Source organism: Panthera pardus, unplaced genomic scaffold, assembly GCF_024362965.1.
Source record: "Panthera pardus isolate Hobbes unplaced genomic scaffold, ASM2436296v1 HiC_scaffold_6, whole genome shotgun sequence".
Lineage (NCBI taxonomy): Eukaryota > Metazoa > Chordata > Mammalia > Carnivora > Felidae > Panthera > Panthera pardus.
In genome coordinates this window covers 19,945,830-19,959,632 of record NW_026526991.1, presented here as the reverse complement: position 1 = coordinate 19,959,632, position 13,803 = coordinate 19,945,830, and the positions used below count along the sequence as shown (strand labels likewise).

Sequence of the window (13,803 nt, the reverse complement as noted above, 5' to 3'; positions counted from 1 at the left end):
TTGTCCTTGTCATTAAGGCAAGAGTAAGAATTTGTGTTAGAGTGGCTTTCCATAAAATTCTTTTTTTAGAATTAAAATTACATTGGTAAAATTTGTATTTCAAAATACCTTTTTTCTTACTAGAAAAACTAATCATGGAGACTTAGGGCATATATGTTAAAGAAAATTAATATATGTACTTTTTAGTGCAAACCATCTGTACCGCTTCATAATCCAGTTCTCTCTTATTCTGTTTCTCAACTCCTTGATGATGAAACTATTTCCTGTTTTGAATTCTGGCATAAAAAACAAAGCAGATTCTAAACATAGTTTAACATGTTTCATACCACACCTAAATTTTTCAACTAATACAGTTTTAATGGAGAGGGAAGAGTTTTTTTAAATGTAAGGAAGATGTACCTAAATAGTTAAACACCTAATTGGTTATTCCTACAGGGCTAGATACTCACTCTCCTGTCCAAATAAATGAATAAATAAGTGTAGGTCTTACTTCTGTCCAGAGTTAGGGTAATAGAGGGAGGATCTCTCACAGATAGGCCCTTCTCACTTGAACTGTTCTGTAATTTTTGCAATGCGAAGAAATTGCATTTAAGAGCATAGCTACAGAAGCCTTGTTTCCAGTCCAGTCATTTTTATTATTATATTTCAGCAAATTTGCTGAAACTAGGAGTTTTCTCACTAAAGGAGAAACTTCCTGTTGGCTGAAATTTCACGCCCTTTAAGCTAAGTACTGTCTTCCTACTGGCTAACCGTTCTTGATTTCTGTTAAGTTGAGGGGAGTGCTGAGGCTACCCTGTGCCCTTGGATCTGGCTGGGCTCCATTCTAATGGGAACCCCCATGGAAGCCCCCACTCTAACGGGAGCCTCCAGGTCTGGAAGAGCACCTTCCCTCTGAAACACACAGAAGGACTTCTCTTTTCCACTTTGCCATGTAGTTACTTTAACAGGTAGTTCTAAGTGCCCAGGACATTGCTTGCACACTCAAAGTGTTCAATAAATAATGATTATTATTCTAGTTATTTTATTGGTTTCAAATTTAACATTGGCAGAGAGATAAAATAAGTTTTCTTCATGCACATTAAAGGCACCTTTTGGGTACAGCAGAGGAACCCACTCACAGGCTGTGGCCTTCGTGCCTCACGCCAAAAGCCAGAGCTGCTTGGCCCAGATGGGCTCTAAGATTTGGAGCCCAGGGTCAGCTTACATTTCCCATCAGGCAGTGTAGCTTTGTGATTCATTGCCAGTAGCCTGCTCTTGGAGTGAAGGTTGATGAGGTTTGAAATTTCATTTAAATTTTCCTTTCAAAATCCTTGTCTTTCTATGAAGATAAAAGTCAAGAGTTTCCAGATGAGCTTAGCTGGAGTGCATTCCACTCTCCTAAAGTTTAAGAATGGTGAAAGAAATGTGGGTAGAAATGCAGGGAAGGAAGGGCATTTTAAAATATCTTCCTACAATGAAGTACAGTAGTCCTGTTTATTGATGGAGACAGGTTCCCAGACATCTGAAACTGTGAGTAGTACCAAACTCTATATATGCTGTTTTGTCCTATATATACATACCTATGATAAAATTCAATTTATAAATTAGGCACAGTAAGAGATTAACAAAAGTAACTAACAATAAAACAGAACAAGTACAACCATGTACCATAATAAAAGTTAATCTCTCTCACAAAATATCTCACTGTACTGTACTCACCCCTCTTCTGATGATGTGAGATGATAAAATGCCTACATGATGACATGAAGTAAGGTGAATGATGCAGGCGTTGTGACGTAGCATTAGGTTACCACTGACTTTCTGACACTGTATCAGAAGGAGGAGCATCTGCTTCTGGATCTTGGTTGCCTGGGGTAATGGAAACCTCTGAAAGCAAAACAGCCATTAAGGTGGGGGACCACTGCATATGTTGGGAGGGAAAATGACCTCATAATGATGTCATGAATTCGTCCTCTAGACCGTCCAGGTCCACCTCAACTGGTGAAGATTGAGGATGTCTGGGGAGAGAATGTTGCTCTATCATGGATACCACCAAAGGATGATGGAAATGCAGCCATCACAGGGTACACGATCCAGAAAGCTGATAAGAAGAGCATGGTAAGGTCTGGCCATCTCTGGTTCAGCAGCAGCAAAATCGCATTTCATCAAAAGTAAAGGGGGGCAGGGCATGAGGTCCTCTTAAGGACATGAATATTTACTTTGCTTGGTTATCATGAGGCTAAAACAGTATAAAGCAGCTGACATAGTGCTCAATAGAATTCAATAAATTCATTTGTTCAACAAATATTTAGTCACTCTGGATTCTGACTCAGATTTATATCCATGCAACTCTTTCTCCTTGTAAAATAAATGTTGGATAACATGTATAGAAAGAGACCAGTTAGAAAAGAAAGATTCTGAAGAGAACAGCATGTGCAAAGCTCCTGAAGAGGGAAGGAGCTTATTAGTGTGTTCAAGAGGCAACCTAGTCGGAGTATGATTTATTATTACCTGTATTTAATAGATGAGGAAACTGAGGCTCAGAAAGGATAAATGACTTGCCATTTGGTTAAAATGGTTAAAATCACCATTTTAAATGTTAAAGTCTAGGTGCTCCTGCATCAGAATCCATCCTCTACACCGTACTACTGCCCTACCTGTATGTGAATGTATGAATAAATGAATATTTGGGCACACAATGGCATCGAGCCCCTCTTCCTTCTCATAGGAAGAGTGAAATATCATACTTAATGATATTGACAGGAAGTCTTCAGGCATTTACGCTAGTAGATGTCAGGAAGAACTTGTCTTCTTGGATAGCCAGTCAAGTCCAGGTGAACCTGGACAGACTTTCTCACTGTTGACTGAGTTCTAACTGGTGACAGAGACTGATCCCCAACCTCTGCACCCCTGTGTTTCTGTCTGTCCAGTGTAACTCCCAGGAGATACACCATTGTCTCATTGTGGCCACAGATGCTACTCTTCACTTAAATTCCTGTTGTCATTCATAACTTCATAGACATTTTTTTCATTATGTGTGCCAACACATTAATTTATTCTTCATTCACTATATGTTGAGCACTGTACTAGCTACTGGATCGGGGGGGAAAAAAGGAGCACTCACAATCTAGGCAAGAAGAAAAACATTATAAAACCAAATGACAAAGCCATACAATAAATGCTGGAATAAATTTTGGAATAAAGTGCTCTGGGAATAAAGGAAGTCATAACTACATTTGCCTGGTGTCCTAAAAATATTCAAAATATGGACCACCTGGGTGGCTCAGTCGGTTAAGTGTCCAATACCTGATCTCATCTCAGGTCTTGATCTCAAGGATGTGAGTTCAAGCCACTTTGTGTTGGGCTCTTACTCTGGGCATGGAGCCTACTTAAAAAATATATATCTAAAATACTGAGATAATGATGGCCCCTAAAAATTCTAAGAAAAATCCTTTTCCTTTATGCACTTTTTATCAGAAAATGTATTTTCTTGGGGCACCTGAAAGCATGTGGCTCAGCTGGTTAAGCGTCCAACTCTTGATTTCGGCTCAGGTCATGATCTCATGATTCATGGGTTCAACCCCAAGTCTGGCTCTGACAGGGTGGAACCTGCTGGTGATTCTCTCTCTCTCTCTCTCTCTCTCTCTCTCTCTCTCTTTCTCTCTTTCTTTCTGCCCTTCCCCCATGCTCTCTCTCTCTCTCTTTCTCTTTCTCTCTCTCAATATAAATAAAAATAAAATTTAAAAACATCTAAAAAATGTATTTTCTCAATTAGTGGTACTAAACATCTGTGGTTCTCTACTGGTTGCAAGATAAACTTTGAGACCACTATATTTCTTGGTATGGTGAGGAAAAATTGAAAAGAAAATTACTTGTTTTAGCTTCTCAATCATTCATTCATTCATTCATTCGGGTAGTCAATAAACATTTATTTTGTGCATAGTACCTACTATGTGCCAGGTATTATAATAGGCACTGGAGATACAGGGGTAAGAAGAAAAGTTGTGTTTTCTTCTCATCGTGCTGTGTCCATTTCAGTGGAGGAGGTAGACAGGAAACAAGTAAAACAGTAAATATATGATGTAATTTAAGGTAGCAAGTGCTGCAAAGAAACTTGGCCAGGTTAAGGTGAGAGAGTATAACCAGCACAGAATGGTGGGAGGGTGAACAGTCAGGGAAGAGGTTTAATATCTGAGCAAAGACCCGGAAGAACCTGCTTTAATAATATTAGGCAAACTTATTGGGTGATATTAATTTTTCTCTAGTGATTTAGTATCATCTCTTCTTCAGAATAGATGTTTGCACAAAAATCCTTTTTTAACGTTTTTTTTCAAATTTATTCTTGAGAGAAAGAGAGAGCAGGGGAGTGGCAGAGAGAGAGGGGACCAGAGTGGGCTCTGCACTGACAGCAGACAGCCTGATTTGGGGCTCGAACTCACAAACCGCAAGATCGTGACCTGAGCCAAAGTTGGACGCTTAACTGACTGAACCACCCAGGCACCCCTGTTTACACTAAAATTCTAAAATCAGATGTTGTTATACAAAAGATAGGTGACAGACACTGTACACTTAGGAAGAAAATATAAAGGTAGGAGTTGACATCTAGGGTATATGAATCTAATGTGTAAATGAAGATTAAACTATAGGGGTGCCTAGGTGGCTCAGTTGGTTAAACATCTGACTCTTGCTTTCAGCTCAGGTCATGATCTCATGGTTCGTGAGTTCAAGGTCCCTCATCGGGCTCTGTGCTGATAGTGTGGAACCTGCTTGGGATTCTCTGTCTCCCTCTCTCGCTGCCCTTCCCTGACTCACGCTCTCTCTCTCTCTCAAAAAAAAAAAATAAATAAAGATTTTAAAAATATTAAATTATACATAATCAAGTATAAGTATATTATAAAATGTTAAACAAATTAAATGTACGTTGTTAGTACTCTTAATATAAAAATCAGTGCTATTTTTCTCATAGTTAATAAAACATCCCCACTGTTTATTCTAATCAACAGTTGGAATAGTTGTGTGTTTTTAGATGATTTTTCTCAAAAAAAAATTTTTTTTTTCCTTTAGGAATGGTTCACTGTCATTGAGCATTATCACCGAACCAATGCTACCATTAGTGAACTGGTCATAGGAAATGAATATTATTTCCGGGTCTTTGCTGAGAACATGTGTGGCCTCAGCGAGGATGCAACAATGACTAAGGAGAGTGCTGTGATCGCCAAGGATGGTGAGTTAGCAGTGGACTCATATAAGGAGGTTCTGCACTCAATTCCAGTATGTGGGGGTGTGAGGGGTTTCCTTTTGTTTTTGTTTTGTTTTGTTTTGTTTTGTTTTATAGAGGCTTCCCTACCACGATTAAATCCAATCTCCAGCCCCTCTCCCTTCCCTGGAGGTCTGGGGATGGGACTGAAAGTTTGAAACCACTAATCACAGCTGGCAACAAGTCCCCATCCTTCAGTCCAAAGGTCACCTCATTAATTTAACAAAAGACCCTTTTATAACTTTCCTCCCTTAGGAAATTTCAAGGGTTTTAGGAGCTCTGTGACAGAAATGGGGCCAGAAGACCAAATATTTACAGTGAAGTCTTGGATTGCGAGTGTTCCGCAGGACGCGAACATTTCTAATGTCTTTTTATGAGATAAACGAGTTGTCTTGCAGTGCTAGTAGTATGTGATGCTGGTCATCACGTGATCATAACTAAGCCAATGTTTCCTGAAATTCACTTTGATATACCAGTGCTTTGGATTACAAGCATGTTTCCGGAATGAATTATGCTTGCAAACCAAGGTTTTAATGTATTTCTTATTATAAATCACAATATTACAACTGGACATCTGGAAACCCCAGTTTTCAATGACTAGATGTTCTCAAAAGACTGGCTATAGAGATGTGGTGAAAGGGAATTCAGAAACTGATACACACACATTTTTAAATTGTGGTAAAAATGTTTGAGTAAAATGTTGATTTTTACCAGTAAAAATTTTTATTTTTATTTATTTTTTAACTGTTTATTTACGTATTTTGAGAGGGGGTGGGCAGAGAGAGGGAGAGAGGGCATCCCAAGCAGTCTCCACTCTGTCAGCACAGTGCCCAACGTGGGGCTCAATCTCACAAACTGAGATTATGACCTAAGCTAAAATCAAGAATCAGAGGCTTAACTGATTGAACAACCCAGGGTGCCCCTTATTTTTATTTTTAATATTGCATTTTTTAAAAAATATAAACTTTCTGACTTCTTTCCAACTTCTGGGCTGTGGGTCTGGATGGCTAAAATCAGAGATAGGAATTTCATTTCCTCATAAACCACTGTCCTTAAAGTCCTCATTGCTCATTGCCTTTACATTAATATATACTGTTGATCAAAATATTCAGATACCAGATTCTTCTCAGTATTTCTTTCAGTCTCAGATGACCATACTGACTTTGTGTCCCAGGTGCGATTGTCCATTTGTACACTTCAGAATGAATGTTGTGTGGAATTCACCCATATTTTTACATGTTTTTATAAGCTCAGGGGAGTTTTAACCATGAATAAAGTATGCCAAGAATGACATATTCTCAGGCCAATTTGTGTTTTTCTAATGCTTGTTTTTAAGGTAAAATCTACAAAAATCCAGTGTATGAAGATTTTGATTTCACGGAGGCACCCATGTTTACTCAGCCTTTGGTTAACACCTATGCTGTGGCTGGTTACAATGCCACCCTGAACTGCAGTGTGAGAGGAAATCCTAAGGTACCATTTTTTCAATCACATTAGTTAAATTTAAGAATTAGTCCCAAATTCCCCTTTGTTTTTAAAACTTTTTTTAACATTTTAATTTATTTTTGAGAGACCGAGCATGAGCGGGAGAGGGGCAGAGAGAGAGGGAGACACAGAATCCAAAGCAGGCTCCAGGTTCTGAGCTGTCAGCACAGAGCCTGATGCGGGGCTCAAACCCACAAACCATGAGATCATGACCTGAGCTGAAGTCGGACACTTAACTGACTGAGCCACCCAGGCGCCCCCAAATCCCTTTTTTGTTTTATGTTAGACACATTATAATTGCAAATAACAATATAAGTTGTGCTATTGTATCTTTTTCTGGGATAGGGAGGAGAGTGCAGCATTGTGGTGTTGGTGGATAATTAGGTCCACTATTTAAATACAGTAGTAAAAAAATGCTTATATTTCTTTACTAAATAAAAGATGACTATTTAGGAAAACCCAAAACACCCATTTTTAAAAAATACTGAGAGGTAAGGAGATGGAAGTAATATTGTTTCACCTGAAAAATCTGGTGGTAATATTGATTCATCAAATTTTCTAAAATAGATTAAAGCAAATGATGATACTGTAATGCAAGGCAGAATATAAAATGTGCTGTCCTAGGAAGGAAGAAATCATATCTGATTGAAGAGATTTAGAAAGGTTTTAAGGTTTCTTGATGGCATTTGAAAAGAGCAATGAATTAATGAATGTTGCCCATAGAGATATTTTTTTCCTGGTGGCACCGTGGGAAAAGTGCCCTAGAATTTGGAAACATTGCAAAGTGGTATGATTCCTGCATATAATATCAGCAGGAATAGATGAGTCAAGGGAGAAGTTACACTGAGAATGAGAGGAAGATCCTGAATTCATCTTTAGTTGGAAGTGAGGTCGGTACAAGCAGGAATGACCAGGAGGGAGAGGAGAGGTCACCAGAGCTTAAGAGAAAGGCCAGAGCTGTGACTCATCCTAGGCATGGGGGTGCTATATTCCATCTCTTGGAGCCGAAACTATAGAAAGGAATATCATTGAGGAAAGAGACTAGTAAGCAAAAAGCCAAAGTCCAAGGGGTAAGCCTCAGTGAATGCTCCCATTTGAAAGGACGAAGAAGGATGGAGGGAGGAAGATGATGGTATGAAGGAGACAGAAAAGAAAGTCTCTAGAGTCTGAGCAAGGCAAAAGCATATAAGAGGCAGAAGAGAGAATATGGAGAGTGTACATTTACCAAAGGGAGAAGAGAATATGGGAAGGGAGGGGGGAGGGTCAAGGGTGATCGAATGTAATTCAGAGGCCAAGGAGAATAGAGTCAGCTTCCTGGGTGACTGGTCGTTACTGATCTTGCATTATCTGAAGTGGGCCCATTCCCCTAGATGATGAATAGAGCTCTTTGAGGAGAGATGAAATGGTGAGGAGGCATAAGCAGCCCCTAAAGAATTAGAAAAGAATGTCAGGAAAAGGAAGTGGGGAAAATCAGATGGTTGTGACACCTTATGAGGATTCTCTGAAAAATGCCCAGCAACATACACTCTCCAGGGTAAGTTGACATCAGGAACCTGTAGATCAAATTAGAATGCATCTGAATTCATTTGGGAAGAGAGCCCCAGAGCTGTCTTCTGAACAAGTCTGGCTTGCTTCAGACCTGCCCATTTGTTTTCTTGCCAAGCACCATGTAGAATTTAATTTGAAAGGAACAGTGCTCAAGTAGATGTGGATTCTTCTCAGATATACTTTCTTTCTAAGCCATGCTTTAAAATTTGGTCACTGGCTTTAATGGTCTATTATTTATTATGCTAAATACCGATATATTTTGACTTATTTTCTTCAATCTTAACTTCAGCCCAAAATAACCTGGATGAAAAACAAAGTTGCTATTGTGGATGACCCAAGATACAGGATGTTCAGCAACCAAGGGGTCTGTACTCTGGAGATTCGCAAGCCTAGCCCCTATGATGGAGGCACTTACTGCTGCAAAGCTGTCAATGACCTTGGGACAGTGGAGATCGAATGCAAACTGGAGGTGAAAGGTATGACATCAAAGATCTCATGTATAAACTGAAATGAAAGAAAATCATTTATTTATCGTCCTTACTGCAAAATCCAAATTACGTGCTAAAATGTTTGGGGGTGGCAGAGGAAGGGGAGAGAGAATTCTGGGACAGAAGACATTATTACATTCTGCATTCACTCTGATTTGTTTAAATAGACTTATTCTCATCTCTTGCAATTCTTGTTAACTAAATGAATATTAATGTCAGTGGAACGCTAGCATGTGTACAGCATGGTGAGGATGAGTAAAGTCAAGGGAATATGACTTTCATGATATAATCCATTTATTTAAAAAGTCTAGTGCAAAAGCTCATCTAATGAAGCTACAATTAAGGAATTTACACTATTTTTAATTAGTTTACTATTTTGTGAAACGTCTAATATATATATGGGTAAGTTTGCTAATTTAGCATTTAATATTGCACATAGAGAATATAGCATATCCATATTATTGTATTATAATCAGTTGCTTTTAAAATCTCATTAAAAATTTTCCATTTACAGGTATGTATTTCATTTATACTAGTTTTTAGAAATGCTGCAACTAATGTAAACCAAGAAAACATATAAGGATTTATGTGGTAGAAAAGTCTCAGAATAACCTGTCATCTTAATCAATTTTTATAGTAATTGGGTGTAATTTTTATACTGGAGTTTTTTTCTTGACAATCGAATGGTACTTTGGGATACCACGAAAACCATAGCTGTCAGAGTCTCTGTTATGAGATAATGGGTGACATGATCCTAATGTCTTTTCTCTTTTTCTTATTATGTTATATTGCTTTTCTGTGATAGCCAAAATCTTTATTTTTTCTACCTCTCTGTAATGAAGAAATTATGATTCAAAAGTCAGAAAGATAACTTTGTAAATATCTATTGTAGAAAAAAATAGTAAATACTTAAGGTATTAATATTAAAAAAGAGGTTTTAGTCTTAAATCTAGTATAAATAAAGACACTTCTGGAAAAAATTTTTTCATAACTTAAAAAAACAGTATTCTTTCTGCTATGATTTCTGTCCATTCTCAAGTAATACAGTATAGTAGATTGATAACTGAATAAGTAGAAATGTTTAAATTTTTTTCTCTCAAATATAAAACAATAATATTCTTACAAAGTGTCAAACATGACTATTGAGAAAGTGTTTACAAATTTAAGCATTATTTTTATCTGTTTATTAGTTCTAAATTCAAACTAAGTTAAGAGTTGCAAATATATCTGGTTTCTCAACCCCTAGCTTTTTTAAAGTATTGTTGGTACTTATGTCTCAATATCCAACAAAATCCAACAAAAAACTAGTACTACTTCTGCATGCTTTGGAAATAAAAGAATGTTGCTAATGGTGTAAAATGATTATTTCATAAATGGTTCAACATTTGGGATCCTCCATAGAAGCAAATAATACTATACAGATAGATGATATATCATTTATAGTAATTATATAGTAAATTATATAGTAACTGAATTTAATAATATAAAGAATGTATCCTAGTACATGAGTTCATAATAAGGCATCAACTGTGGTATATTGGTGAAAACTTTTAGTCCTAAGAGTAAACCCAAGATTGTTTATCATCAGATTGTTATCTGATAATAGGTGACTTGAATCAAGTTAAGCTGTGAAAAAAAAAAAAAAAAAAAAGAAAAAGGTAAGAATGTCAACTGAGAATAAATAAATACTGGTACAAATATTCTAATTCTACAGTGATATATCAAGGACTAAATACCCCTGGACAACCAATCTTCCTGGAGGGGCAGCAACAGGTTTTAAAAGTTCATATCCCACTGGATATTTCTACTTTCTGTTCCATTCCTCTTACATGAAATCGCACTTTGCATGTAAAGCTTGACTTTCTCATTTGCTTTTCATTGTATCTGTTAGCAGCTCATGGCATACAGTGTTTATGCCATGAACAGGAAGGCCAAATTATTCAAGGATATTAATTAATGTAGGCACTATGTTTTGTCAGAAAACTAAGTACCATACCACACATCCCCATAAATAAAGCCAAAGAGCTACATTTTAAGATGACCTCACTGGAGATATCAGATTATCAAAACTTGGGAATCAATGACATTTCTTTAATATTTTCATTTTCCAAATGAAGAGAAATATGATCTTCCTTTAAGATAATTTCTGCTGTAGTTTCCTTAGATTCATGTTGAGCATTTTTAATTTACTAAGTTGTAGGAAAAATATTCTAGACGTTTTTGATGAAGAGAGGACACAAATATTTAGAATATTTAGATCCAATATTTGGAAACTTTCATATTTAAGATTTCCAATGAAATATTTACCAATAGAATATCTATGACCTATCCATCTGTTGGACATTTTGGATATTTTCATGGAACTAAAATTATTTCATATATTTATGAACTTGAAAGAAAATTTTGGGTCCCATTACTAAATGTATTAAACAATAAATGAGTGCTATTCTACAAGTATAATTCACCCCCATTTGGAATAATGAATTGAGAAGTTCTTTGGGACTGGGTAAACAACCTGATGTAAACTCTAATGTTGTAAATCTATGCCTGAGTTTACGATTCCCAGAGATAATGTCAGCTTGCAAAAGATGACCAAATTAGGGCTCTTTCTTTAAGGTTTTGTAGATTATACATAGAGTAGCTTTCTACCCTAAGTTTGTTTAGGCCTTGTGTTTATTTAGATCAGTCATATATAATCAGTTCAGAATACAATATTATAGAATATACTAGTTTAATATTTTTATCTACTTGATAATTTTGCCTTTTAGCATTTCAACATATATATATGTACACTAATGCTTTGTCTCTTGTCTCTGTTTTTCTTTTGTTGAAAAACACAATATATATATGTTGTAGGTTTTTTTTTTTAAGCTAATGGTTTGGAAGCTTTTACCATAAATATTCACTGTACAATCAAGTTGGCTTTGCCACCTGATCAGGCAAAGTTGTTGTGCATATTAATAAATGTTTTACATATTAATTATCCTTTTGAAGTGACTGGATCCCTGCCCTTCACTCCATATGCTTCTATTTTCCTACATCTTTCACATGACTAAGGATTAATGAAATCACCTCATCATAATCATGACTATAATTTCATCCAACAAGTACTCAACTTTGGTTTTAGCACTTTATTAATGCTTACAACTTCTCTCTCTCTTTCTCTCTCTTTCCCTTAGTTGTAGCACAGTAAGGATTTTTGAATGTATATTATCATCTAAGGTAAGCTTTCATATGGTTTTGGCATATGAAGCTTATGACTGTCATAAGCCATACAAAGCCTGTGGAGTATGGCATGATTTTCATTCTGTAATCCAATGAAAATAGACTATTTAAAATCTCTAACTTTGTAGTTTTAATTTGTATTTAAGTATCTTGACATTAACAGCTAGTACTTATTCATCACAACAATCTCCTGTTGACATGAAGCAAGTTGTTGAATGCAGTAAAGCATGAATTAATGCAGTTAATGTTGATGAAAATGATACCCAAGCATTCTGAACGCTTTGCATCAAGGAATGGACATGTACATAAGCGGCATCATTTCTACCAATATGTGACTTGAATTTTTTTTTTTTGAAAAGGAGAATGACTTTCCCAAATTTGCATTAAAGAAGTTTTAAGAATGTTCAAATGGCATGCTGTTTTTGCCTGGACGTGAGTTTATTAGCAAGTAGTGAAGCACTTCCTTAAAGGACCATGAATTTTTATAGTTTCATGGGTTCTCTTGTGAAGGGGTACTTTTATTTTATAAATATAATTCAGACACATGGAAGGTAAGTTTGAAATAGTAGTAGGATTTTTCACGTTCAGAAGGCATTGGGCACGTTTTACTATTTTTAACAAAATCTTTCCAATTTTTGCACTTTGATAGTGTATAAATAGCCAAAATTAAAGGAGTGGTTCCTTTTTTCTTCTCCACTGTGCTTGAGTTGGAGTTCTTTGTGCTAAATTAAAAGGAACATTAACGAACAGGAAAACAGTTCTTCTCACTGATTCATAACATGGTCTACATCTACTGTGCCATTCAACCAGAAGGCTTAAATCATCTATAGAAGAATCCCAAAACCCAAAAGAGCAATAGATCCTTTCCAAAACCAGTTAGGAATTTAAACTAAGATGGAATAATAGCAGGGAACAAGAAACTGCTATGGATCTGCCGGGAACTTGCTTTTCCTTCTAGATGCCAACTGCTTTAAATTCTAAATGTACTAAATGCAGGCGATTTCCCAGTAGGACTGAATGAATCTTTGTGACTAACTGGAACATAATTAGTCACATTTCTAGGCAGCTAGTCAGGAAGTAGTATTTCAGTAATTTTTCATGTAGACGGTTTTGACTTGGCCTTTTCCTTTTTGTCCTCTCTAGGTGGTCTTTCCTTCTGCCGGCTTCTCTTGCAAGGCGTACCTCCTAACATAATTGATTCATATTTGCGAGACTTGCAATCAAGCAACCCTGAGGAATACTAAGGGCCTGGGCCCTGCCTCCCTACACTCCACTGCTTTGAAATCTGATTGCAATGAGAAAGCATTTTCTGTTTTCCACCAGCACCCAAGTGTGGTTGTTTTCTTTCCTCCTGATGTTAAAGAAGAAAAAAAAAATGTTTGCACGGGATTGCTTAATTAAAAATTGCATACAAAATTTCATTTGAAGTCAACATTTTGCTCATGATTGTCTGTGCTTGGTCAGTGTACTTTACAAAAAAAGCAAGCTAGAAAATTAGCAAAAGCTGTTGTTTCAGTTTAAAATAGTAGGCTGTAAATGCTTTCTTTTTTCCAAAATAAAATGACATAGTACCATATACCACGGTCAGATCTTGAAAACCCATCTTTCTCTTGAAAAGTCACTCTTTTCTTGATCTAACAGATTTTTCTAAGCAAAACGGGGTTGTTTATTTCACACAATCCTGCTTAACACCAGTGGATCTGTACTCTTTTTCCCATTTGTATTCCCTATAAGACGATTTCATAAAGTCTCTCAGACACAGTTTTCTCAACAGAAGGGAAATTGTATTCAATAAATGGTACAATAAGTTTGAAGCACTTA

General features: G+C 36.5%; 1 protein-coding gene across 11 annotated transcripts in view; it reads left to right on the top strand.

Annotated features, from left to right (window-relative positions):
- MYBPC1 (myosin binding protein C1) overlaps positions 1-13,803 on the top strand; it is an 87,559-nt gene extending 73,756 nt beyond the window's left edge. For 7 of the 11 annotated variants that reach the window (XM_053894787.1, XM_053894786.1, XM_019446585.2 and 4 more), the window contains 5 exons: positions 1,958-2,097; positions 5,044-5,203; positions 6,573-6,709; positions 8,559-8,745; positions 13,126-13,803. In XM_053894787.1, coding sequence (XP_053750762.1) covers positions 1,958-2,097; positions 5,044-5,203; positions 6,573-6,709; positions 8,559-8,745; positions 13,126-13,226 — 725 coding nt within the window. In that variant the 3' untranslated portion in view covers positions 13,227-13,803. Of the gene's footprint in view, positions 1-1,957; positions 2,098-5,043; positions 5,204-6,572; positions 6,710-8,558; positions 8,746-10,471; positions 10,540-11,936; positions 11,980-13,125 lie in introns of all 11 variants that reach the window. The other 4 variants (XM_019446586.2, XM_019446580.2, XM_019446581.2 and 1 more) reach the window with 3 other exon arrangements.